At 50.3% G+C, this 25,851-nt stretch overlaps 12 protein-coding genes across 12 annotated transcripts; 5 read left to right on the top strand and 7 right to left on the bottom strand.

Annotated features, from left to right (window-relative positions):
• The first annotated feature begins 461 nt into the window (after positions 1-461).
• BDZ83DRAFT_624186 (uncharacterized protein) lies at positions 462-1,069 on the top strand. The gene has a single exon (XM_060508432.1). It carries the CDS (start codon positions 709-711, stop codon positions 901-903), a length of 195 nt encoding a protein of 64 aa, XP_060364159.1. The 5' UTR covers positions 462-708; the 3' UTR covers positions 904-1,069.
• An 887-nt stretch (positions 1,070-1,956) lies between these two features.
• Positions 1,957-3,463, top strand: BDZ83DRAFT_363128 (uncharacterized protein). The gene is made up of 2 exons (XM_060502589.1): positions 1,957-2,718; positions 2,791-3,463. Exons 1-2 carry the CDS (start codon positions 2,100-2,102, stop codon positions 3,255-3,257), a joined length of 1,086 nt encoding a protein of 361 aa, XP_060364158.1. The 5' UTR covers positions 1,957-2,099; the 3' UTR covers positions 3,258-3,463.
• BDZ83DRAFT_579453 (allergen) lies at positions 3,352-5,017 on the bottom strand (the record flags this gene model as incomplete). The annotated part of the gene is made up of 4 exons (XM_060505241.1): positions 3,352-3,519; positions 3,575-3,754; positions 4,187-4,754; positions 4,812-5,017. The coding sequence occupies 4 exons, from the start codon at positions 5,015-5,017 to the stop codon at positions 3,352-3,354; spliced, it is 1,122 nt and encodes a 373-aa protein (XP_060364157.1).
• Positions 5,018-7,086: 2,069 nt separating this feature from the next.
• BDZ83DRAFT_700933 (uncharacterized protein) lies at positions 7,087-8,858 on the bottom strand (the record flags this gene model as incomplete). The annotated part of the gene is made up of 2 exons (XM_060511438.1): positions 8,573-8,858; positions 7,087-8,365 (listed from the first exon to the last, which is right to left on the bottom strand). Exons 1-2 carry the CDS (start codon positions 8,704-8,706, stop codon positions 7,087-7,089), a joined length of 1,413 nt encoding a protein of 470 aa, XP_060364156.1. The 5' UTR covers positions 8,707-8,858.
• Positions 8,859-8,868: 10 nt separating this feature from the next.
• BDZ83DRAFT_731404 (general substrate transporter) lies at positions 8,869-10,996 on the bottom strand. The gene is made up of 2 exons (XM_060512871.1): positions 9,737-10,996; positions 8,869-9,681 (listed from the first exon to the last, which is right to left on the bottom strand). Exons 1-2 carry the CDS (start codon positions 10,728-10,730, stop codon positions 9,062-9,064), a joined length of 1,614 nt encoding a protein of 537 aa, XP_060364155.1. The 5' UTR covers positions 10,731-10,996; the 3' UTR covers positions 8,869-9,061.
• A 201-nt stretch (positions 10,997-11,197) lies between these two features.
• BDZ83DRAFT_624172 (uncharacterized protein) lies at positions 11,198-11,863 on the top strand. The gene is made up of 2 exons (XM_060508431.1): positions 11,198-11,304; positions 11,375-11,863. The coding sequence occupies exon 2, from the start codon at positions 11,607-11,609 to the stop codon at positions 11,799-11,801; it is 195 nt and encodes a 64-aa protein (XP_060364154.1). The 5' UTR covers positions 11,198-11,304; positions 11,375-11,606; the 3' UTR covers positions 11,802-11,863.
• Positions 11,864-11,917: 54 nt separating this feature from the next.
• Positions 11,918-12,239, bottom strand: BDZ83DRAFT_624170 (uncharacterized protein). Its single transcript, XM_060508430.1, has one exon. The coding sequence runs from the start codon at positions 12,202-12,204 to the stop codon at positions 11,980-11,982; it is 225 nt and encodes a 74-aa protein (XP_060364153.1). The 5' UTR covers positions 12,205-12,239; the 3' UTR covers positions 11,918-11,979.
• Positions 12,240-12,979: 740 nt separating this feature from the next.
• BDZ83DRAFT_579451 (family 13 glycoside hydrolase) lies at positions 12,980-14,716 on the top strand (the record flags this gene model as incomplete). Its single annotated transcript, XM_060505240.1, has 1 exon — positions 12,980-14,716. The coding sequence occupies one exon, from the start codon at positions 12,980-12,982 to the stop codon at positions 14,714-14,716; it is 1,737 nt and encodes a 578-aa protein (XP_060364152.1).
• A 212-nt stretch (positions 14,717-14,928) lies between these two features.
• On the bottom strand, positions 14,929-15,717 carry BDZ83DRAFT_579446 (Chloroperoxidase; the record flags this gene model as incomplete). The annotated part of the gene is made up of 2 exons (XM_060505239.1): positions 14,929-15,207; positions 15,271-15,717. 2 exons carry the CDS (start codon positions 15,715-15,717, stop codon positions 14,929-14,931), a joined length of 726 nt encoding a protein of 241 aa, XP_060364151.1.
• Positions 15,718-17,280: 1,563 nt separating this feature from the next.
• Positions 17,281-18,368, bottom strand: BDZ83DRAFT_562533 (uncharacterized protein; the record flags this gene model as incomplete). Its single annotated transcript, XM_060503579.1, has 4 exons — positions 17,281-17,533; positions 17,600-18,050; positions 18,117-18,179; positions 18,239-18,368. Coding segments are annotated over 4 exons (897 nt in total), but the record flags the coding sequence as incomplete, so codon positions are not given.
• A 1,787-nt stretch (positions 18,369-20,155) lies between these two features.
• On the top strand, positions 20,156-22,360 carry BDZ83DRAFT_720181 (uncharacterized protein; the record flags this gene model as incomplete). Its single annotated transcript, XM_060512253.1, is given in 5 exon segments — positions 20,156-20,249; positions 20,353-20,740; positions 20,793-21,058; positions 21,077-21,204; positions 21,260-22,360. 5 exon segments carry the CDS (start codon positions 20,156-20,158, stop codon positions 22,358-22,360), a joined length of 1,977 nt encoding a protein of 658 aa, XP_060364149.1.
• A 147-nt stretch (positions 22,361-22,507) lies between these two features.
• BDZ83DRAFT_793083 (major facilitator superfamily transporter) lies at positions 22,508-24,917 on the bottom strand. Its single transcript, XM_060515772.1, has 5 exons — positions 24,486-24,917; positions 23,780-24,393; positions 23,462-23,714; positions 23,276-23,398; positions 22,508-23,224 (listed from the first exon to the last, which is right to left on the bottom strand). Exons 1-5 carry the CDS (start codon positions 24,707-24,709, stop codon positions 22,654-22,656), a joined length of 1,785 nt encoding a protein of 594 aa, XP_060364148.1. The 5' UTR covers positions 24,710-24,917; the 3' UTR covers positions 22,508-22,653.
• Between the last annotated feature and the right edge of the window lie 934 nt (positions 24,918-25,851).

Below are 25,851 nucleotides of genomic sequence, written 5' to 3'. Positions count from 1 at the left end.
GAGTCTAATAGGCGTTCAGGGTGAATAGTTCCCTCCTGACAGGTAAGGGATGGGAAAGTGGCTGTCTGTGGGCGTTGCGTTTGTCTGGCAGTTTTGCTGCACACTGTCTCGCCTTGGGCAACGGTTCCTTTCTCAAAAGATAACACAGAATAGGCAAGTCGTAAAAGTCAGAAACTCGAGACGGAAGGTCCTTGGGTAGAGAGAAAAGGGGGAAGAAGGGACTTGGAGAGGAATACTCCAAATGTCACAATAGAATTGTTGAACTTTTTTTTTACGTTTTTCATTTTCTCTCGTCATTTTCTGTAGCAAAAGATAAGAGCCATTTTGATTTTACACCCCCTCCCGGTGTTCGGAGTCGCTTCTTGTTGTCGATCGGAATTGTCTTTCCTTTAGGTGCGCTGGGGGGGTATTACGTGCTCTCGTAGTCCCGCATTGCGTGATTCTTCCCCAAGATGGCTGCATCGCCATTGACCATTCAATCAACACCCCCGCGAAACCCCCTCCAAATCAAAGAGCAAACCGACAAGGACCAAGGTTTCCCGATAGTGCTATGGGTTTACTCGGGGTAGCGGCGCTCGAACTCTCATTAACAGACGGTTAATTACGATAGATTTTAGCAGCAGGCGTGGATTTCTCGTTGGCTGGCAAGAGTTGGCACAACTTCGCTTAACTCTTCATCTCGCGGCAGGACCTTCCACACTCGCTCACATGTGTGTGAGTACTCCCGATAACAGTACCGAGTCGTCTAAATCCGTCCATACGTCGAAGCGCAGCTGCGGGGACCGCCCGGTCCGATACGGCGATGAAAGCCGAAGCTGGACCAACGACAGGCCGGCCCCTCCTTCACTCGCTCTCCACTCCTGCCCCGCCCCCGGTCACGACATGTCGCAGGATTGTTGGTAATCCGATGTATTGATAGATAGTGCCTTGAGCACGGCTGTCAGTGTCCGATATAGGCTGCTGAGTAATTCTCCTTGCTCGTGACTTCGGGATGCTGCGGGTTTGGTGAGATTGCGTGCTGGAGCAGAAATGCTGCGTTGACGTGACGAGGAGTTGAAGGAGGGACTTGAGAGTACAAGAACCCTCTATTGACGCCAAGTGTGCCGTATCGTGGTGAAACTAACTCCTATCTAGATGCTCTTGAGGAGTATTTGTTAATTAATGTCGTGTAGGCGTCAGTCTTGCTTACTTCCCGCCAATTTCAGACCCTCAAATAAACTTGTGAGTTCGGTGGAGCAAATTTCAAATTGGAGACGTTCATGTCATATTCTCCAAGTAATTCGAAGTTGGACTTCCTCAAGGTTGCTTTGTGCTGTTTCTTGAGCTTCATGGATTCCTGTGTTTCGACTGTTTTGAAAACACCACAGTAAGTGGTGGAACGCTGGTCAAAAACAAGCTCGAATTAAGTCCTCGCCATACCTTACCAAACAATTTGAAGCACTCCTCCTATGTAAAGTGACAAGATTCCTCCGATAGCCTATGCTTTTCCGAATAAAATATAGATGATCTCATAAATCCAGGCAAGGAAGTTGAACATGGTCGACTGAAGCAACCTTAACAATTTTCAGCCTCAAAGCTGAAACATATCATTTATTTATTTAATTCTTGAAGCTGATAAAGTTTCCGCGGCGAAATCGTCGTGATCCATACTAGAGGGTCCTTTTCTGAAAACGATCTCAGTCATGTGCCACCAATTCCGCCAACAACACCAATCTGTTTTGGCAGTGCAAACACTACTGCGGAGAAGAACATCCAGGTTTAAGACATCTGGAAACACTGTTCTCCCGATTAATTAAACTCTTGATTCAATCACTTCGGAACTCACGCGAGAGTTTCGTGGTTGGCCAATGAAGCTATTCCGGGAAATTTCTCGCTTACATAACCACTCGATGCGACCCCAAAAGCACGGATGGTCCCTGGACCCTTGAAGATATCTTGTTTCTTAAGTTTCCAACTTTGCCAACTTTCTTGACAGGATGCCTTAGGCCCTCTGAGAACTCGTCGTCACTTCCACTTCTAAAGTATGACGTACACATTGATGGATGAGGCAATTCTCAGCCTCATGAAATTTGAGATCGCAAAACGTTCAGTAAATCTCTATGGGCGACTTACAAGCTGCGAATGACACCAATGGGGGACCCTCCAGTGTCGCAGGAGTCCAAATCGACCCCGATGGAGACCTCACACTGCGGGCGGGGCAGCAGACAAACAAGCCCGAGAAGTCATTCCACGTCTGCGCCAGCGCCTTGCGCCGCTCATCGCAGGTCTGGAAGAAGATGCTGTTTGGCCCATTCAAAGAGTCCAAACCGGCTTTTGGGCCATGGGTGGTGAACCTCCCTGAGGACGACCCCGAGGCCCTGGAGATAATCCTCAACATCATCCACGCAAACTTTCCCTTGATCCCGAATACGCCTGGCCTATTTCAGCTTTATGAGATTTTCCAGATGGCAAACAAGTACGACATGATTCCGGCCCTGAAGCCTTGGGCTGTTGCTTGGTTGCATGTGGCGGAGGATTGCCAAAAGGTCACGAACCGCTTTGAAGGTCGAGAGAGAGCAGCATTGTCCTATGTGGCGTGGGAGTTGGGGCAGGTCGAGCTGCACAGGCAGATGGTCAAGGAATTGATTATGTATTCCTCACTCAGCGAAGACGGGCGAATGATCAGCCGGAGAGTCTTGCTGGATGATGTTGGTCCTATCGGCCCACCCGGTCTATTTGGTAACGTCCATGCTCGCTTTGCCCCTTGGAACGGCTGCCGTGCTTAAGGGAATTGCTAACAGAAGTCTGTAGAGGTTCTGCACAGACAACGGGAAGACATCGTCCACACCCTACCACTCCAAATCAACTCCGTCATCAAAGAACTCATGTTCAACGACGGGAGCTGTGTTGATAAGAGGGCCACCCGTGAGGAAAAGAAGCATTGCAACTACATCGTCCTAGGCAGCCTGATGAGAGGCATGGGCGATACAAGTGGAGATATAGGGTTGGAAGTGCAGTGTGATCGGATGGAAGCTTTGACAAGCTTTGTGGATCGCATCTGGAGCATTGCTAACATGATATGTTGTTATGATGGGCACACTAGTCGATGCAACCCTGGCCCAAAGATTCAATCCATATTGAAAAAGGTGACCACGGGAAGGATTGTCAAATTGACGAAGAATAGTGTACAAAAAATGGAGAATAGACGTGAAGAGTTCGGATTGGGGCCAGAGAGAGTAAAAACATCGGAAGATACCTCAAAATTGGACGTCCAATAATATTGAAGATGCAGACAATCAATATATTATTATAGGTCAGGCCTATTAATTCATTTGACTAACTAAAGAAATGCTCCGTATGATCATTATGCATTTAGCTCATAATGCCCTTGTGGCCGTCACCATCGGCATCCTTGAAGGGGTTCAGCTTATCCACAAGCGAAATCTTCTTGCCGGTAGCGTCGTGAGTGGCGTGGTCGGTAGTGGAAGCCTTGCCAGCGCCGCTCTGGCTGGTGCTGGTTCTTGTGGAGCCGAAGCGAGGCTGAGCAACTATTAGTAAGTTGTGAGATGAAGTGAGTGGGTTGGTGTGTACTTACCTCAGATTTGTTCAAGCCTGAGCTGCCATGGGTTGCTGTAGTAGGGCTTCCAGAAGTGGTGTAGTTGCTACCCGTAGTCTGCTTACCGGTAGGGTGAGTCCCGTGCATAATACCTTGAGCGGTGCTGATGGACTTGTCACCTACAGTTTGGCTATGGGTAATGTTATCGCGGCCAGTAGACTGGTTGTGGGACAGGTTGCCAGTTCCAGTTGTGTTATTGGCACGAGTGTTGGCAGTCTGAGCCGCAGCAAGGCTGTCGGTACCATGAGTGCCAGTGGTGCTGTGAGAACCGAGAGGGTTGTGAGTACCGGTAGTGTTGTGAGTGCCAATTGTGTTGTGGGTGGTGTTGTTGTTGTGACCGTGGTGGGAGGCGGCACCGGCGGCGGCAGCGCCGGCAGCAGCGGTAGCAACCTTGCCGGATCCGGAGTGAGTGTTGTGCTGATCCGCACGCTGGCTCTCGAGACCGGTGTGGCCAAGACCCCGGTCGTTGACACCGTGAGTGGCAGTCTCGTTGTTGTGGTGCTTGTGTGCAGCCAATGCAGCTCCTCCTGCTGCGGCAGTGCCAGCGGCGGCAGTGCCCTTGCCGGGGCCGGAGTGGTGATGGCTGTCGACACCACGCTCGTGCTCGTCCTTGTGCTCGTGGTGCTTATGAGCGGCAACTGCAGCACCGCCAGCGGCAGCAGTTCCCACGGCTGCCTTGCCGGCGCCGTGGCTGTGGTCATGGCTGTGACCGATACCTGACTGGTGAGTGTTGCCGAGATCCTTGTGGTACTTGTCGGGGCAACCCTCAAACTCGTCGTAGCGGTGGTGACGAGGACCGTCAGTGAGGCTTCCCTTCTCCCTGGTGAACTCTTCCAGAGTCTTCACGGGGAGGGTGGTAGCCTCGTGGTGGATAGGCTTGGCGTGGTGTGTCTCGTGAATGGGAATAGTGGTGTGGACAATGTGAGGCTGGATAGTGTCCTTCTGAATAACTGGCTGAATGTGCTCGTGGATATGGTGGTGCACTCTCTCGCCGGTGACGGCGGGGGCAGTGGTTGAAGTGTGAGTGGTCTCGTGTGTCGTAGAAGTGTCCTTGAACTTTGCATGTTCCCGGTCAAGAGTGTCCTTGGTCTCCCGCTCATTTCCGTGGTCGAAAGTCTTGTGTGCAACGGGGACGATGTTGTGGTGGTGCTTCTCGGGACTGGCAAAAGAATTAGTGACTTGACAAGAATCATACGATATACTGGGAATTGCTTACAGTGTCTCCTGATGCTGAACAGGCTGAATGGTAGTGTGGTGGTGATCTTGGTGAACCTCCTTGTCGACAGCTGTGGTCACCTCCTCGTGGCGGTGGGGACGGACCTGCTCCTCGGTGACGGCTCTGTTGACATCTTCGTCGACGCTGGTCTTATGGTGACCATCCTTGGAGATGAAGCTAGAAACGGCTTGCTTGGCTCTATCCATGATTGCGGTTGATATGGTTGTTGAGTAGTTGATTGGGTGAGTGGTTTTGGATTGAATTGTACTCCAAGGGAAATCTAGGGATGATGAAGTCGCAGTATATATACATCAAGTTGATCAAGATTCATGAACCTTCAGACATCGAAAAAAAAGCATCTGAGTATCGCACAGTCCCTCGCAAAAGAAACAAAAACGTCATGGGACATTGAAATTCAGCCGTCCTAGTACTAACGCCGCGTAGAGATTCGCTGAATCTCGAATTCATTCTCCATCGGCGACTGGAATTCCCGTCTAAAGCGGCCAAAGCTAGGGAATCCAATGCAAGACGTCATTCAGAGATCATGATGAGCCTAGACTCATCGAAATCAAACGCCTCAAGGTTTGTGCCGAAGAACTAAACGTTGAGTCGGATCATCTGGGGAAGCTGAAATTCGGAGCTACGATTCTGCCACTGACGAGGGTGAGGAGCGACTGAGCTGGACAGTCTTGGCATGGCGTCTAGCGGTGGATAACATCCAATGTAAACGGAGGAATGAGTCCTGGGAGTTAAGCCTCATTAGTGTCATCTGTTGGGGCCCGTTCGACGGAAGAAGGCTTGATCTCAGTTCTCAGGAATCCCGGCGTGGTGGCGCAGACAGGTGTGTCTTGGCTAGTCTTGCGCTAGGCTTCGGTAGCTCCAAATGTACAGCGTCATAATGGATGCCGCTATGGACCGCGTCGTCGGAAATGGATAGTCCTGTGGGAATTCCTCGTGACGATCGCGGGGTAGAGCGAATAATCGAGAATCAACAAAGCTTAGAGCAGTCGACCTGTCAATGTTTTGGCCATTTGCGCATGTCAGGGTTCCCAAATTGGCTTTTGCGGAAAGGGAATTCTCCGAATATTGCAATGATGAGCATTCGCATTGCATACCTATTAGGCAAGGAGTGAGGAGCGGAGCAGGATCCGTTAGAAGTCAAGTTGAAGACAGTTGGTCATCGGCATTTTCCTCGGCGGCATCGGGGGTTGATCAGCGATACATCTCCTTCCCGTGTCTCTTTGCAGATCACTGGCGCCCATTACTACTACGCATTTGGTTGAACAATCTACACACACTGTGAAAGCTATGATCCGTACCAATCATGTCCCCCACGAATGAGTAGCTTCATTTCTGCTGTAGTTGATGTGATGCAGTATGTCGTCTCTCTGACTGCAGCAGTCTCCACCGTTGGGATTCGGTATGTTATCGAAAGACTCCTCAGGTTTAGACCGAATTCATCTTAGGAAGCTTTGAAACTGAGCTACCGCATGACGAAATTATTGCATCTCCTTATGCTGAATTGACAAGTCTGAGTATCGCTAGCTGGTGTCTGCATATGGTATACATAGCGCACGCACTCATGCCGCATCTGTGGCTGGTCTGGTGGCTGAACGTGAGGTTGGGCCGATGGCCATTATTAGATGTCCACCATAGCTTTGCATATGGTTGGAAGAGACGATCTTGGTTTTTTGTCCGAGTCATGCATAAACAAAATTGAACTGAGACCTCTCAAGTGCAGATATAAGTTTGCTTGGAAATCGCTATTGTCCAGCGCCTTTCCGAGAAAATACGGAAAAAATTATATTGTAAGAAACCCCAAGATTGTTGGGGCGGTACACGTATTCTCGGAAGATTGGTTCAATACAATAGGAGCCAGGCATCTCGATGGAGTTTGAGCTCGGAAGTCTGAATAAGGCTTGGTGTAACGCTGACGGACCCGTCTCTCTGGTGCGAGGGTGGGGGTCTGGGTTGATTCACGGCCAAGCAGAAGTCCCGAACTTGTAGCTACCGAGCATGGAATGGTAGATCGAGAAAGAATGTTGCAACAAGCGTAATCGTCTTCAGACGCGAAGGATGGAAAGCCACTAAGCCTGCATCACGCGTGAGTCTCCAATATGCGTCGAGACACCTCGATCATCGATGTTGCGTTGTAAGATGCAGCTAACTCGGGGCGTCCGAGCGGCGGCCACCTGGGTCGAGGCTAAACTGCACGTGGACAGAGCATGGCAAGGTAGAGCCGTTTGGTCGGGCACATGGAGTATCTTCTAGATCTCTAGTCGAGAATTTCCTGATAACCCTGCTCCTCGAGGCTGTCGGCTGGAGCTATGTTTCTGTCCACGTTCATCAGGAGGCAATAGCTAGCCTTATTACACAACATATTCAAATGCTTATAACTTCCTCCAAGAGTTGTCCCAACTATCCTCACAATCTCCATCAAGATATCAATCGGACCGACATGCATAGCGGACCACTGATTAGTGGCTGGACCGAGAGATATTAGGTCTGCTAGTGAGCATCCTACATCAAACACCTTCTCCAGTATGCCAACACCATTGGCTTCAAAGGCTTTGGTTGGTAGCAGCCGTGATATGAGTACCACATCGCGTGCTACAGCGGTAGGGTAGCTCAGTGACATGCTGTCCTCACTATCAGTGATAGATAAGAGCGTCTTGGATACGCATAGCTTCCACACGATGACCTTGAGCCACTGCCGTGAGATCAAGAGGTCGGCTTGCTGCATCTCGGAGTAGTTTGAGACACTGGGGATTGCGTACTTCAGGACAGTTTGTAGTTTCGAGAGATGTTCAGGATCTGTTGCTTCTGAAGACGATGTCGTGGATGGCGTGGACGAGTTCCGAGTTGCTATGAAGTCGGTATCAAAGTGCCGGAAAAGAGAGATGAGATCGAGGAACCCGGGAAGAATCGCGGCATCTGAGCTTAGAGGGTCAATAATGGGTAAACCCAGCGTGCTCTGAAGTGTCAGCGGCCTGTGCCTCTGCAGCGCATACGCTCGCTCCGTGATGAACAGGACCCAAAACATGCGCCGAGCATACGTCGCCAGGACCGGATCGTTGATGTCGCTGTACGTGGCTTCTTCATGTAGGCGTAGCGTCTGCAAAATGGTGATTGACTCTCGGAGATAGAACCACGCAGCATTATCGTTGTCCATGCAGAAGAAGGCCGAGAATAGGAAGAAGGAGGTTTGCGCATGAAGTAAGGACTGATGCTCGGCGAGATCGCATTGACGTCTAGTTCGAAGAGTTTCTGAGATGAGAAACTCGGTCGTTGGAAGAAAGGGAGCAGGAACTTCGGTCGACACATTTGATGGCGGGTCTGGTGGCTGTAGGATCTCGGGCGACAGGGATATGACGGCTGAGCAAGCTGTCATGAGCCCGTATTTCTCGGGTGAGATTGAGAGATCGCGTATGCATTCTTCGACTTGTTGTCGATGTAAGATGGGTGTAAGTGGGTATTTGTGTCTGAAGAAGGCATCGAGACACCACTGTATGATATCAGTCGATACTGGGGGCGAGGCTTGAAAGCTGGGGTCCCTCGGAGTCGCAGTCTGAGTCGGTGATGGTGGCGTGACTGCATGTGGTGATCTGCTCGCCTGGGACTCGTATCCGGTTTCTCTTGAATCTTCATTCACGGCAAAAGACTTGGGCTGTTGTGGATTTGTCTGTCGCCGTTGAATAGATTTCCGTCCATGCCGGGGGCCTTTTGGCCCTGTCTTCTTCGGAACCGCCACATAGGTGCACTCCAATATTGTCTCCTGGCAGTTTGCGCACGGCCAGCACCCATCGCAGCGGATTTTGCGCGAGTGACATGGATCACAAGCTTGTCGAACCTTGGGTAGCCTCTTAGAGTATATGACGTTGGTTTCTTGGGACATGATACGTATTAATAGGAGATAGATCGTGAAGAGGTGAAGATCAAAAAAGCGTCATGCAGGATAGGTGAAGGTTGGGGTAGGGGGTTGCTTCGTGTTGCGGGCAGAAGTTCTCCAGGTTTATGGCAAGACTCCGCACTCTCCGCAATATCGTTCCGGGGGCAATTTCTGAACTAACCCAAGTAAGGAACTTGCATTACTAGCGTGGTATCTCTTCCCCATCCTTTGCCAAAATTTAGGCTGAAATTTCAAAACTTGAAAGCAGTTCGCTTTGTATGAAGACGTGGTTTGGAAACCTAGATAAACAACAGACTCGAAAACCTTCCTGTGCCTATGAAAAACTGTACTCTACACCGTCTCAAGAAGTGGCCTTCTTGACGGCTACTCCATCCACCACAACGTATTCGCTAAACTTTCTTGCCGGAATTCCCTGGGCATACATGTGATCGATGTCCTGGTAGGTTCTGTTCTTCGTCTCGGGCTGGAAGAAGAAGAGAAGCCCAAGAACGAATACCTCGGCGCCGACAAAGAGGAACATAATCTTTCCGCCCCAGTTCAGCTGATCAGGGTTGATGAAGAACGGGAACACCGAGGACAGCAAGAGAGCCGTGAGCTGCTGGCAGACCAAGCTGAAGGCGATGGTCTTGGGTCTGGTGGCTTGCGAGGCAGTCTCCTGAGCAACAGCCCAGCCGAAGCAGCCCACTGTAGCGGTATACAACATCGACCATGTGATCATGAATGCGAGAAGAGCCATGTTTGCCGAGTAGTTTCCAGTCCCAGCGAGAGATGTGCCACCGATGATGATGGACCAGCAGCACAGCAATGCGCCGCCGCCAACCAAAGACTTTCTGCGAGGGAGGACGTCGGAGACTGTGACTGCTACGCAGTTCGAGAGAAATTGAAGAGTGGAGGAGATCGCAGTGAGTCCGAAGGGATCGGACTGGCCGATGAGCTCGAAGTAGTAGGTTTGGTAAGTGTCTGGAATCATTTGGTTAGCATTCATCCAAGACTCGTAGATACGATTAAGACTTACTTGCAAAGTATCCACCAGAGAAGTTCTGCGACTGTAATCCAAGAACCGCAACAAGCGTACGGAAACGGTGCTCCTTGGAGAAGATCGCTCTCCAGCTGGTCTGCTTAGCCATATTTGCCTCTCCTGCCGCAAGCTCAAGCTCAGACTTGATAAAGTTGAGTCTCTCTTCAACGTCGACGTTCTTGCCGTAGAGCTTGAAGATCGCCTTACGGGCGTCGTCGTCCCTACCCTTCTTGACGTACCACACCGGCGACTCGGGCAGCCACGGCAGGACAATCATGAAGAGTGTCGGGACAAGGAAAGTCATGGCGAACGCCAGGCGGTAGCTCCATTGACCGTGAATTTTGGAGGATCCCCATGCTGTGATGGAAGACAGGAAGAAACCGAGAACGATGATGACGTTGGTCAACGAGCTGAGGGAGCTTCGAAGGGCCGGAGGAGCGTTCTCGGTAACGTAGAGGGGAGGCGTAACGGTTGACAAGCCGACTGAGAAACCGAGCAGCAGCTTGGAGACGAAGAGTACGGGTAGGCTTGGAGCGAATACCAGTGCAAACGAGGAGGAAAGGGAGAGAATAACGGCTGTCCAGAGGACGGCTCTGCGGCCAACGGTGTCGGCGAATTGGCCAGTGAGGAAGGCACCGAAAACCTGACCGATGGTGCTGGCAGCGTTCCACAGAGATTGCCAAAGGGCAGGAATAACATATTGGTCTCCAACTTGGTAGTAGTCTCCATAAGCCTTGCGGAACTCGGGGAAGGCTATGGCAGCTCCTGAAAGTCCAGAGTCGTAACCCCATCCAAAGACGAGGGACATGATGTAGAGTGCCCAGAAGACATAACGCTTGTCTTGCTTGAGGTTCGCCCAAAGACGCTGATATTGTTGCTTGGGGGTCAGGTCTTGGTTCTCGGTTGCCTCTATAACGGCTTCGTCCGCAATGGCGAGTTTCTCGATATGGTCGTGGGCGACGACGGTTGTTGCTGCTGTTTTGGCGTCCATTGTGAAAGAGAATTAGATGAGATGATCTAGTCGGAAGTATTAGGATTAAAGAAATGATTCTAGATGATCTGGATAAACCTCTTTTAGGAGCCAGGTAGGCGAATTCTAAAGACTTTATACAAATTGGAACGGGAGGTTTCGGCGAGCCATTTGCTCGGTTCCGAACACTCTGGACACCTGCATCGAACGACACCAGTGGCAGCAGTCCCCACGGGGAACTCGGCATGGGGAACATTACGCGCTAGGAAGGGAAACAGGTCCTTGGGTTCACCATCTGACTGGACCAGTCTGGGTGTCTGCTCATATTCGCATGTCTCGCTGGAAATACTGGTCTGGTGGATCATTGGTACCGGTTTAAATGGTTGAATTTCAATTGGTTGGTTAGCTTTCTGGTGGAGAACTGGCAACTCACTAACATAAGACTTCAGCCACGAGCCACGGCAATAAGCCGTGAAAGGTGCTTGCATCCGTCCCCCGGAGATGGACATTTGCACGCAAGAAACTGCGATTGTCCCATCTTCACGCCACTCATGGTCGATCGAACGAAATATCGAGAGACTGAACAATCAAATTTGTAAGTTCATTGGCTCGAGGTCTTGGCAAACTCGTTGAAATCATCACCTTAACTTCACTCACGAGTTTGGGTACCGATTAGTGACGAGCCTGAGGACCAAAGTGGTCTCATAAACTAGACACCAAGAGCAACGTCCAGAATCGCGCTTCAGCCATGGCCTTGAGACCCCTTGGGCAAGGGATGAGTCGAACACATGTTCCCATTGACGGGAATATCAGCAAAGTCGCGATCAACTTTATAAAGAGCCAATATGGAGCGTGTCAAACCGCCGGAAAGCATGGTTCGATTGTGCGGATTGCTGCATGTGCGTATCAGGAGACTACTCAAGCTACCCTTTAGTGCCTAGTATGTACCTACACGCTTTGGGACTTCTGGTCGGTGTTGTTTCCGATGTAAATGTAACAAAATCGATTTCCAACCTCTGCAGACGCATCTTGCGCTCGCCGAAGATTTGGACCAAGCATAATGGGGCCTGCTTGTCTGGTCATAAGACTTGATAGAATCAGTTGATAATACTGTTTACTCCGAATCCAGTTCCAACTAGTAGCTCCGCATCGGCATCTTCAGACATTTGCCCTGCAGCTCTGGCTCAGAGTCTCCAGCATCAGATGTTGGTTGTAGTTTCTTAATACTCAAGTACTAAGTATGTGTGCCTTACACAAGTCATGAATGTCCCTATGAACCACAAATCCTCTTCGAAATTGCGTGATAGTCTTCTCCAAATAGTCTTCGATTATATGTATGAATGTAGCCAGAGATTGGTGACACTTGCAGGAGTTGGTGATGAAGCATGGGTAGCTGGTCAAGCTTGAATGATAACGATATATGTGATACACAAAGTCCGATGGATCGGCCAATGTGAAAAAGTGTTTTCAAGGAAAGAAACCCCACGAACAACATGAAGTGTCGTCTAAGTGCGTTGTGAGATTTGCTTTCGGCACTATAGCCCAGCGGAGCTCCTCAGTCAACAGCGACTCGTCCATTTTCGATATCACGAGAATTTCAGCGTCGCTCAGCCCCATAGTCCCACGTGCACGTCACGGTTTTCATGCAACCCGGCAAAATTTGCCATCCCCGTGGATCTCTTTTTCTCCGCATCTCTCCGGTATCCACAAGCACGTATTCCGTCAACTTAATCTTGATATCGAGACCGAAAGAACAACTCCAACAATACTCCTACATCTTTCCAGAAACATGGCCTAGTCCAACGGTGGCAACTTGGACCGATCTGTATTAGTGTCTTAAACTTGCAGGCCCACGGAACAATTTTGGGCTGACTTCATCCACACAAGTGTTGGATAACTGCTACCCGGCACTAGCAGCTTCCCCACGCTGATGTGGACGAATCATAATTCAACCATGGAAATTCAGCCGCATCCAACACGCCACGTAAGTAAGACGGATGAGGCTGCTATTAGTGCGAATGATTTTGGCACCAAACCCCAATCACCACTGAGACTCGTTGATCTGGGGTAGGTAGCTGCGGGGGGCAAGTTTCCATGAGCCAACTTCAAAGACTGGGAGTCTGGAAACTGAACATAAGAAGCGAGCAAACTTGACCTCTTGAAATGCCAATTTATTGCGAGTCTACGACTGTGCTGTCTTGAGTCTGTCCACATCTCATCGTCACAATACAAGCTCTTCCAGCGGTCTTTCCTTCTTCATTAAAGCCACTATGGCAACTTCAGGTCCCCCAGACAGACAATGGTGGAAAGAAGCTGTCGTCTACCAGATCTACCCGGCCAGCTTTCTCGATTCTAATAATGACGGATTTGGGGACGTTCTCGGAATTATCTCGAAGCTGGACTACATCAAGTCCGTTGGAGCCACGGCTATTTGGCTTTCTCCCATTTTCAAGAGCCCTCAAAATGACATGGGATACGACATATCCGATTACCGCGACATTCACAGGCCATACGGTACTGTTGCAGATGCAGAGAACTTGATCAAGGGTTGCCATGAAAGGGGCATCAAGGTCCTCCTAGATCTCGTTGTCAACCACACCAGCGACGAACATGAGTGGTTTATAGAGTCCCGCTCGTCAAGGTCATCTCCCAAGAGGAACTGGTATTTCTGGCGAGACCCCAAGATCGACTCGAGTGGCAACCGCCACCCACCCAACAACTGGGCTTCCATATTTGGTGGTAGTGCCTGGACATGGGACGAGCAAACGGGCCAGTACTACCTTTCGCTCTTCCTGCCCTCACAACCAGATCTCAACTGGACCAATGAGGACATGCGTCGCGCGACGTACTCTGATATGGAGTTCTGGCTCGACCGTGGCACCGATGGCTTCAGGATCGACTCGATGAACCTCATGTCAAAACACCCCGACCTGCCTGACGCACCCGTAACGCGGCCCGACTCAGAGTTCCAGCCCGGTGACCTGTACTACGCCAGTGGTCCTCGGATGCACGAGTACATCCGGGAGATGCGCGAGAAGGTCTTCGACAAGTACAACTGCATGACGGTCGGTGAGCTAGGCTTCACCAAGGATGAGAACAGCGTCGCCGAGTACGTCGCGAAGGACAGACACGAACTCAACATGGTCTTCACTGGAGATATTGTCGACATGGACTTTGGCAAGAACCATAAGTATGAGCACGGCGACTTCCGCCTCTCGAAACTCAAGAACATCACCAATCTCTGGCAGAAGGCAATGTTGAAGTGTGACGGCTGGAACGCGGTCTACTTTGACAACCACGACTCTGGCCGCTCGCTCTCACGGTACGCATCAGACTTGCCTCAGTATAGGCATGAAGCCGCCAAGATGTTGGCCATCTATCTTGGCACTCTCAGCGGCACACTGTTCCTGCTTCAAGGGCAAGAAATTGGAATGGCAAACCTCCCAGAGTCTTGGACGATTGGCGACTATGCCGATGTCGAGGGCAAGAACTACTACAATAGCGTGCTTCAGAAGAGGGGCAAAAACGCGGACATGTCGGATGTTCTGGCGGAGATGAGAATCAAGGCGAGAGACAATGGACGTCTGCCCATGCAGTGGAGTGCCGAAGCACATGGAGGCTTTACCAAGAGCTCAAAACCGTGGATGCGCGTCAACGATGACTATGGTGATTGGAATGTTGAGCGACAAGAGAAGGATAAGGAGAGTGTGCTAGCGTTTTGGAGGCGAATCTTGAGTGTTCGACAGCAGGAGAAGGACATTTTTGTATACGGCACCTTCTCCGAGGTAAAGGACTTTGAGGAGAGCGAGCAAGTATTTGCTTTCGTCATGGAAAGCTATGAGGGGAAAAGGGCACTCGTGCTCTTGAACTTTTCGGACGAGGGGCAAAAGTTGCGACTGCAGAATTTTGATGGTTGGAAGCAACTGCTGGGCAGCAACGCCGAGCGGATTGAAGGAGGGAACCTTGAACTCAAAGCCTACGAGGGCGTTATTTACTCTAGTTGGTAGCTTCTCCCTCAAGACTAGTTTGAATCGAACATATCTATTTTTTTGGTCAAGCCCGCATTGAGTAGGTGGCGTTTCCATATGAACAGAGGATACATCGTTAGATGTAGCCGACATTTATTATTTACACGAAGGTGGCTGCGTATCCAACAAAACAGAATTTGGATTTGCAGTTTCTCGCAACGCCATGCTAGGCTCTCTAAATGTACGAGACTCTAAACCCACAAGGCAGAGATATTAGCAGCAATCAGTCTGTTCATGGTGGAGTTGATGTTGTTAACGGGTGGCTGCCAACCCAGTCTCAGTGGAAGTCTCTCATGCTCGGCCCAATACCGAATCAAAGTCATGTTGGCGTTTCCGTAATCCCCAAATGCCGACAGAAGTAACGCATACTGAAGGAGTGAGCCTGTTCTCGCAAAGGTGGCGTTGAACTCTGGGTTGTTTGCTTCGCCCCATTCGAAGCGGGCTTTGATTTCTCTGGCAGCAGCAGCGAACTACCAGTGGGTTTTATTAGCCTTGCAAAAGGGAGCAACTACAACAAAGACTGAAAAACCTACGTCGATGATCTCAATGTCACCCCAAGAAGCCAATGCGCGGCCCCATGCGGCATGACTAAAGCTGTTGCTGTCGCCAAAGTACTTATCGTCGCGGGTTATGCTTCCATCATGCTCAATGACTTGCGGCATGTGCTGATCGACGTCGCTGAGGTGAAAAGTTGAGCTATTTCCCGTCGTCGATGTCGTTAATGCAGGGATGCCAACTGCTAGCATGGTGTTGTGCTCCATGTTGTAGCCCAGCGCCGTCGCTTCCCCAAGAACCTCCAGGTCAATGTTGCGACCGTCGCGCGGCAGCAGTCCGTGGTTAGCAAGCGTGTTGATACCGGGGCACGGTGAGCGCAAATCTCCCGGTCCAGGAGGTTGCCAAGGGAACTCTTCCTCCGTCAAAAAGGCCGAGACGCCGGCTGCGACTATGAGCCCAAAGAACGAGACGCGATGTATGGCCATTGTGATGAACGGATGTGTTTTGGGGACGACAGAGTCCTTCAGGAAATCTTCACCAAGAATCAGAAGCCTTCGACGAGAATATTTATCTGAACCAGTAGCAGCCGACGGGATAGCCATTGCCCGCTGATTAAAGAGGAAAAGACTCCTTGTGATTGGGCATTAACGCCGAGTCCGGCTTACACCCCCTACTGAACAAATTGCAACGTCGTGATTCCATGGTTTCTGTATCCAGCCGTCAGAGTTTATTTACTAATTGGGTTGTAAGAGCCGGGGAATATGGGGCCGCCACACGGCAATTCATCTCCTGCCTAAGGGGGTAAACCAGGCGGGGCCTTAACACCATTGCTAAGAATGAGGCGATTCAATCGGCAACCCCGTGCCGCGCGCAGTGCATCTTACATGCATAAAGTAGGCTTGGCCGCGATGGAAGGCAGAAATTGCTCCTCTTCAACCCTATTTCCCCGTGCAAATACCAAGAGTCTGGGAAAGCCTGGGAGATAGCAAATGGGCGTATCGTGTCACGGTTATGTGATACCAGCCGGCGCCCAGATCTCGATCGGAGGATCCCCACATCGTCCCGGTGTGGCGGACGGGACGGGACGGTAACTAGAGTCAAATTGGCACACAAATGTAAAGTGAATATCGTCAGTGAAGTTATTTGACTGCACGCATTTGACTACGCGGACAACTCTAAGCCGTTGAATTGCTTGACACACATTCTGACAAGGCCATCAAACAGAGTTTCTGGATTACGTCCAACTTATTTGGGATGAACCCAGGATAATTTCCGGATGTAATCCCTGTCATCATTTGCTCCACTTGGCCCATACGGTCCGGGATGGAAATTCTTACTTAAGGCACGTTGAGACTCACTCGAGCCGGTTAAGTAAGGGAAACCCCCAAGAATACAAAAAAAACCCGAACAAAATTCTCATGGGACCTCGCTCGATACTTGACTTCAGAACATATGGAAGAAATGATTCCATCAGTAACCGTTTTCTGTTCACACATGAATCCTCAGAGTTCGTGGCCATGGGTCCGGTCAGCCTCCACTGATGTCTTTGTGAAATGAACCGCATGATGGGAAGTCATGCACACAACAGGTAGCTGGATTCATACAAACACGCTGCTCTTCGAAAGCTCTTTCATCGAAAATCCACTTTCTAAGAAGGAAATGTTTCAGTAAGAGTTACGAGGGGTAAATGATAGAAATTGAACATGTATGAAATCATGCATCAAGAGACTAAAAGTTGTCCTAAAAGTAAGCTATGAGACTCCTGTCTCCCCGTAACCCATATGATTTTGTCATGAATGAGCTGCTGTCTATCGCGAGATGTGCATAGAATGATATTCCAGTGGTTTCTTTCCCACACTCCGTGGATCATGGTCATCGTGTGTGACCTCGAAGTTGGTTGTTCGCATGATACCAGTACCTTTCATCAACTCCTCGTCCGAGTCTCGAGCAAAAGAGCCGCTGGAATGGGCTTTGGTCTTGGTATACCTGGTGTTGATACCTCTCAGACTGATGTCCCCGTTGACAGTTGAAGACTCGCCTTCGTGGCCATCACCTGTCCTGATCCATCCTTGTTGACCAGTGTGGTTCTGGTGGTTATAATAACCTTGGTCCTTAGAAGACTTCAGCTGAGGCACCCATCGTCGGATAAGAGGCCAAAGGGCTGGTACTGATGCTGTAATGATGGCTAGGTTGCACTCAATGGATGAAACGCAGAAACCAAGGGAGAAGTTCGCATCGAGACTCTTGTCGGTGAAGTTTTTGGCAAGGAAGAAGAGACGAATGACGCTCACGGCTGTGACACTGCCAGTAGTACACAGGTAGCAAAACCAGATGTACGAGCATGGGGACTGTTGAAAGGTTACAGACATGATTCCGAGCATGAAGACAATCATCAGCCCGATCTTCCTTTTCTTCTGCATCTTCAAGCCCAGGAAGATGTGAAACGGGAGCCCAACAGAGACAAGATCTGTCAGAATAGTTAAGCATGCAGTGGATATTCCGAACGAGAATTGCTGAATGCAACTCCCTGCTAAGGTCGGTCTCCAGTTCTTTTCAATGGGCGTGCATTGAAAGATGACAGCAACAAAGGTGGCGATCATGAGCGCGAGGTTGAATGCAGCTGTTCCCCAGACAACGTATCTCACTACGTCTTTGACACCAGAGAAACGAATCAGGAAGATGAGGAGAGACTGTTTGACTAGTGCAAGAATCGGATTATAAACGGCGCCGACAATGTAGATCCATATCATTCCTGTCGTCGGGTTCATAGGCAAGGGAACGTCCCAATAGTGAATGCCTATATAGAGCTCTTTCATACCTGGATGGATGGGCGAACTTTAGCTTGTATTTCGGTGACTCTGATTTTTTATGAATCTAGACTTACATATAATAGACCCGATAGCTAGGGCAACAGAGAGAGCCATCGCGGCACCTATGCAGGCGTCATCTTATGGCGTGACAATCAGTTTCCATGGGAAGGATAAAGTGTTTAAGAGTATGACATACCCCAGCCGAGGGTCTTGGTATCATTTCTGATGTAGAGACGCAAACTTATCGTGATGAGTGCCAGAGTTGGGCAAGCGACCTCAATGGCAATGCCAAGGTCCTGCAGCCAACTAGTAGGAGCTTCCGTCATCTTGAGTCAGAGACTACTATTTGACTGACATGAGCAAGCCGTAGAACAACAAGGTGATGTTCCTCCGAACTGGTTGAGCATCAGCTGGGGTAGATGAGGTTCATGGTATTCAACAAAGCATGGTGCACAGTCAATGATTTATGGGAATTGACGGACAGGAACCATCCCACACACTTCATCCAACCAACATCCCAACGTGAAAAAAAAGTCTTTGGCTCCTCCTTTATCAGCACAATTGCGGCGCATGTCATCCCTGTGGCTACAATGCTCTAGTCTCCTTGGCTCACTTCACTTGCACGACTGAAGAATGGAGATGAAGAAGTGGCGTTCAAGACTTCGGAGACCAGGATCTTATGCAGAATATCTCCAGGGCACTTACGCAGACTGCATCTAGGCGTACCGGTGACTCGAACCTTTCGATGCCCATTCGCGAGCGGTTCGGCATGCGGCAAAAGACAAAAGCCACGTTTCTGAACCACCCGCCATCAACTTCAAACTTGGCTCTGCATTAGTATAGTCCATAATGAGTCAGTTTTGAGAGTTGATGAGTGAGTGGTCGTTTTTGCAGTCGATGGATGTCTTCGATTTGCAAGTAACTTTATGCCTTCTAGTCACCCTCCCATGCCTCATTTCTCCTTGCAACTTCATTTTGTCAGAAACTCCAGGGGTTTCTTCTGCCCGTCAAAACGCGTTCGTTGTTGGTTGTTGGACATCTGCTACTGCCCCGGTGCCCCTTACAATCGTATGGAGAACACCATGCCTTAGCGCCAACAGAACCGAAGAAAGTGGTGTGCGTCCCCGCCTATTTCAATGTTGCCGCCCGTCGCCGTCGGATGTCCAACATGTGTTGGTGTCGCTGAGCGTAATTGAAAAGCCAGGACAAAAAGCCGTTGGCTCGGATTCCTTGCTGCCGGTGTTGTTTGTACAAAAGTCCCTGTTGGAAACCAGGCCAACATGCAACCCGGAGGCGTAGTTTAGATAACAATTTCGGGTGGTTGCTTCCTTCAGCGTCAATTTCCAGCCCGTGGACCGTGGTACACGCATGATGGTCCGATGGACTGATGGCACATGTTTCAAATTTTGCGTGGTCGCACAATTGACATTTCGGGAATAGAGCTTTCAAAATGCGCGGTTACTCGAAGTCTAGATCTCAATGACACGGTCGTTCGGTGACAAGAGCCACTCTGAAAGCGGTGTCGTCTAGGCAAGCCACAACCAAGAAGCACCAACCGGTGAACAGAACATGAGTATCGTTTCTTGCATCACCCATGGCATCCATAATTCCCTTACCATGGTGACGCGCTGCCTGTACACACATTAGCGCTCCACCATCGGCCAGGACCCTGGGTCACTTATGGAGCTCTCTAAAGTTCTAGATGGTGGAACGATTGTGCTTATGGGTTCTTAGGTGGTATCTCACATCCGAGCAGCCCTCTTCCGGACATTCTCCCCGACGAGAAGCCAACTTGATCAGACAGCTCATGATCGGCCACCCAAACAATGCTAATGGCGCATTCCGATCAAACTTCAAGGCGCACATGACCATGCCATGCGCGTCTTGAAGACCCCATCCAAATATTGGGGTTGGTGGATAATGCGCTCACAACCTGGTCGATAGCAAAGGCCCGGCGGGTTGAATTCCACCTGGAAGTCGCACGTATAAAGATAAAAGGGAATCCGCAGAATGCGCTCAATAGGCTTTATCACTGGTTGCTGTGCTAGTTGGTGTCTCTCGGCTACCTTTGGGTCCTATCAACCTTCAACTGGACAGCGCGCCATCCGCCATCATGTTGCGACTGTCGGCCTTGGTCACAGCATTATCACTCGCTGACTTGGCCTTAAGCCAAACAGCTCAAGATGGTAACTCTAACGGTAACTCCGGTATGCAAATTATTCATGTCTTTCATCTGGCCTCTTTACACTCATACACATAAATCTGCCAGCGCCCCTAACCTAGGATTCTGCTGACCATGGTTTTAAGTAGCTGTCACAGCCGAGACCGTTGCCCCCGCAGTTCAGGCTGTGGCATCTGATGCGGCCCCATCAGGGATCGAGTACTTCGACTTTGAATCTTCTCAACTTACGGCAGACGTAATCGCAAACTTGACAACGTATAACCTTACTGGCACTGCTGCATTCAACTTCGGCGATGACGAAGCTGCCGTTGAGAAGCGAGCTGCGCGTTCATGCAAGGTATTCCCCGGTGATCGTGCATGGCCGTCTGACTTAACGTGGTTTTTGCTTGACCTTCTCCTGGGAGGTGCGCTGCTTGACGGGGTTCCTGCTGCTGCGCCATGCTACAAGGACTGGCCCCAATACGATGCAGCCAAGTGCAATGAGATAACGGCAGCGTGGACAACCCCTCAATATCAGTAAGCTCATTCTATGCAGGCAACTATTTGCGGCTCGCTAACAACATCGAAGAATGTCTGAGCCAACTGGCTTAGACTATCCCATTTTCGAGGGAGTCAGCTGTGTCCCTCCGAGCATCGCTCGAACCGGCGCCAACTGTACTCAGGGGGGCAACCCTTCGTATGTTGTCAAGGTCACGAATGTAGCCCAGATCCAGCTTGCGGTCAACTTTGCCCGCAATCTCAATGTTCGCTTGATCGTCGAGAACAAGGGGCATGACTTCAATGCGAAGTCATCCGGGGGTGGCGCGCTTTCGATCTGGACACATGGTTTGCAAAGTATCTAGTACCTGGGAGCTGATTATCATCACCGAATTTCTGGATACACTGGTCCAGCCTTCAAGATTGGTTCTGGTATCCAGGCCCTGAAGCTCTACGAGGCAGCTGATGAACTTGGTCTCCATGTTGTTGGTGGTATTGCCCGCGTAAGTTCTCATTGCCGCTTGATGTGAGCGGAATCCTTTCTGATGCTTCAAACAGACTGTCGGTATTGGTGGCGGATATTCTGCTGGGGGTGGGCATTCCCCATTGATGTCCAAGTATGGTGTTGCCGCCGACCAAGTCCTCTCAATGGAGGTTGTCCTACCTAACGGAAAATTTGTTTCCGTCGATGAGAAGAAGCATCCTGATTTATTCTTTGCCCTCCGTGGAGGCGGCGGCAGCACATGGGGAATTGTCACGTCGCTCGTCATCCAAGCCTACCCCAAGACTCCCGTAACTACGCTCACTTACAGCTTCGCAACAAGCAACAATGTCTCCACGGAGACCTTCTGGTCTGCCGTCGACGTTATTTTCGCCCAATTCCCTGCCTATGCCGATGCTGGCATGTACAGCTACTGGTCCATCATGTGCGCTCCAGCAACAACTTGCAGCTTCTCCATGGCTCCCCAATGGGGAAATGATATGGATACAGCCAAATTAACCGCCGTATCGGCACCGTTGTTCTCCAATCTCTCTGCTCTGCATATTCCCGTTGCTGATACCAAATACGCTGAGTTCGACGGCGTTCTCAACACTGTCATAAACACTTGGCCTGCGGAATCCGAAGTCGTCGGCGCTTGGAACTTCCACACTGCTTCCCGTCTGTTCCCACGGTCCAACTGGGAGAATGGAAGAAAGCTAGCTGCGCAGACAAAGGCTTTGCGCCAAAGTGTTGAGGCTGCTGGCATGATGCTTGGGTATAACTTCAAGACTGCAGTCAATCCTTCTGTCAACCAAACTAATGCCGTGAACCCGGCTTTCCGCGAGACTTTGATGCACGCTATGCTGGGAACCGCGTGGGGCCAGGAGGCCACTCCTGCAGAGATAGCTGCTGCGAATAAGAACTTGGTGGAGATGCTTCAGCCATGGCGGGAATCCAGCCCCGGCGCCGGAGCGTACCTCAACGAGGCAGACATCAACGAGCCGGACTGGCAGCAAGCCTTCTACGGCAGCAACTACAACTACTTGTATCAGCTCAAGCAGAAGTATGATCCTTGGGGACTGTTTTATGCGACGACGGCCGTAGGTTCTGAGGATTGGTACATCAAGGACCAGCTTGACTACTACCCAACTCAGAACGGGCGGCTTTGTCCAAAGTAGGAAACTGTTCTTAGTTTAGAATAATCAAATTTTATCGTAGGAAACTCCCCTGCCTGAACATAGGCAATAATAGGAGTGTATCAGGGAAAACATGAGTCCTTTAATGGAAATGGTGTGATTTAAGGTGTAAAGGTTGATTAACATCATGCGAAGAGTTCATTTGAGTATGATATTACGGTCTATAAAGTAACAGGAAAGTCCTCCTGCCTTCCAAGTGTTTCGGCTTCAACTGGGTATATCTTGGACAATACACAGTGAAACACGGCCGTTGAGGTAGGGAGTGCGAGTACGTATTAGAAAACAGTTCCCTTCGTCTGCTTTCCCTTCTCCTCCTCCACAGTCTTGACGTTGATGTTGCGCCAGATAAGCAAGGACAGAAGCACCAGGGGAATGAAAGCGCAGCCAGCGATGACCATCTTCCGCTGAACGTCAGCATAGGCCGCAATAATTGCCGTGCGAATAGGGCTGCCCATAGGGTACGAGAGCTGCGTTTCGATACTGGCATAGATGCTTGCGGTGAGATCTTTGCTGCCTTCTGGGAGCTGGGCGTAGATGTTCTTCTTGAGAACGTTGTTCCAGATCCCACCAGCGATAGCTAGGCCGATGGCAGCACCAATGGAACCGAAGAGTCCGTGCAACGCGAGAGCGATGGCAATCTGCTGGTGGGTGACAGAAGACATAATGGCGATTTGGGAGCAGATGCTGAAAATGCCGCTGGCAACACCGTTGAAGATCTGGCACATGACCAGGTAACCAACGGTGGTTGACGGGGTACGAAAGTGGATGAGGAGCGAAGTGCCGAGGACGCAGATAGGCACTCCCGAAAGGGCGATGTACTTGAAGCGGCCAGTGTATCGAATCGCACTTGAATTGGGGTTAGTGGAAGCTTTGTGACTTATTTACAGGTAGACTTACACTCCGATGAAGGGAGAAATGATTGCAGAGGTCAAGCTGAAGGCATTGAGGATATATCCAGAGCTGGTGATGTCTTGGTTATGCGCAACTTGCAAGTAAGATTGGTAGTATGAATCCCAGCAGCTAAAGATGGTTGTTAACACAGGATCAGCATGGCAAGGCCGCCACATCAGAGTGTCAACTTACTAGATGGAGGCGAACATGATACCATATACCAAGCAAGCGCCTAGAATAGTTCTATCCTTCAAGAAGTGGTACGGGAACAAGGAGACCTTGGCGAAGTTTCTCTCCCATAGAGCGAAAAGAGCCAAGCCAATGACACCAAAGACGATCAAGCAGATGATGGTAGGGCTCTTCCACTGATGGGTGGCGTTGGAGACAAGAGAGAATGGCAACAGGAGCATGGACCATCCGGCCATCACCAAGATCAAGCCAACAACTAAGACCGTCAGCAAATCAAGCTCCAAGGGGTGATTTGTATCTTTACAAGCAGTTGCTACGTACCATCAAATTCGATGAAGTAATGCTTGGTAGATTCCCAAGTAGACCGGGTCTTCTGCTTAGGGGGGATCAAACCAGTCTTCTTAGCTTTGATCTCACTAAAGAAGAAGATAACAGCCACAGGAACACTGAAACCAATCAAGATGATGGCGAAGGCGCCGAACGCCCAGCGGAAGTTGACCTTATCATAAAACAGCTGCGCAATCTCTGGACCGGCAAAAGTCGTGGCGATCGTCGGCGTGCCGTTCAGAGCGATGATAGTCATACGATTTCTAAGGGAAGTCATATCGGAGAGAACGATAGTGATGATGTAGATGAGTCCAAGATGGCCAACCCAGAATATCGTCTGCGCGGCAGCGTACGTCTCAACGTTCTGGCACGTCGCCTTCATGATCATGCCGATGGTGACGAGGAAGACCATGCCGGCGAAGCCTTCCGCACGGCCGCGAATGTCGATAATCTTGGCGATCGTGAGCTTAGAGACACCACCGAGAATCGTGGAGACAATGCTGGTCGTCGCAAGCAGTCCGTGTTGTCCGAACGAGGAGGTCACGTAAGGCGTCAAGTTGCTCTGAACAGATTGTAAGAGGCCGTCGGTGAAGGAAACGAGGTACAAGCTGTGTAAAATCAATTAGGCGTTGATCAAAAAGTTTCTATGGCGGTCGTTGAGAGCTTTAGGAGGGGAAATGAAAATACCGCAAAGACTTACAGGGCAAAGACAACCCAGAGCATCTTCCAAGACCACACTGAGGTGATGGCCTCCACCTTCTTGACACCATCTTGCTTGTGCTCGGGGCCCTCCTCATAATCGAGCTTCATAGGCTCGGCATGAATATCGACCGAGTTCTGAGCAGTGCTTTTTTCGATGTCGGTTCCGCCGGCAACATGATTCTCCTCAGACACCTGAGGTGTTGTCGAAGCGTTGGCGGCCATATTGATTTCTACGAGATCAACGACAGGCGGGTGCTGCAACGAGGGAAACGCACTTTGGATGCGCAGTGGACGTCTGAGCAAACAGAATAACGATCGGAAAGAACGGCGTGGAGAGCAAGAACTCAACAGATATGTACGGCGAGCAGATGGATTTGAAAAGATTTATACTATCGCGTACCTGCAATGTCTGACCCATCGCTGATCCCACATGCGGACCCACGCTGTAGAGAGATCATCACCAACACACATATACATGGATCCAGAGCAACCTGACATCAAGGAAATATGATTCGTCCAAAGGATCTATTATCCGTGATGGAGTGAGGGACTAGACGGAACACTTGCTCTTAGCGTCGATGTCCGGCGAAGCGGGAATCGCTCCCTAAGCCGGCGAGCCGGCACCGCCACTGCTGACCGGCCGCAAAATGACGTCTGTTGTACCCGGTTCTCAGGTTGCCGTGGAAGTCGAGTCCGCTCACTGGCTCGGCGTCATCGGGGCCCCCATTGTTCCCTCAGGCGGGCCCCGATGTCGTTGCGGTTGCTGGACAGTTATCAGATGATCTGACAAGGTATTTGGTGGAGAGTGCGTCCACTGGGGTTCCTCTTTCAGTTGCTGGCGAGTCAGGGACATCCCAGTTTACGAGGGAAAATTCTCATCGATTTCCTCGCATGCCGAGCTTGCTCTTCCTCGCTGTACGAGGGGAGCGACTGAGTGAGGAATCAGATCTCCATAGTAGAACCCATCATTCCTAGCCGTATGGAATTTTGGTCGGGATCTGGAACATTGTCAGTCAGAATTAGAGTATGCAGACACTCTACTTCTACAGTCTAGACTTTAATCGACGCGGGCTGCCTGCCCATCACCTTTGCAATGTACCCGATCGAAAGACTGCTGCACAGGCACCGAAAAGGTCTTGTTACTGCTTAATTGAGCCTCCAGCCCCTGCATCGGGATTGCTGGCAAATACTTCGCTCCCGCCGCTAAGCCACTCGCTTCAGCGAACTTAATTACCGACTGCAAGTAATCCATTGTCGGTTCCGGATTCCGACGCTAACAATAGCCTCTTCTTGCCGTTTCAGAAAACTGCCATCTACCCATTCCAGAGGCCGCCGTTGGGTGACAGACACTGGATCATCGATCA

The sequence above is a fragment of the Colletotrichum acutatum genome, assembly GCF_030867785.1.
Source record: "Colletotrichum acutatum strain CBS 112980 chromosome Unknown BDZ83scaffold_56, whole genome shotgun sequence".
Lineage (NCBI taxonomy): Eukaryota > Fungi > Ascomycota > Sordariomycetes > Glomerellales > Glomerellaceae > Colletotrichum > Colletotrichum acutatum.
Note: the sequence above shows the minus strand (reverse complement) of the source record. Positions and strands in the feature narration are given on the sequence as shown.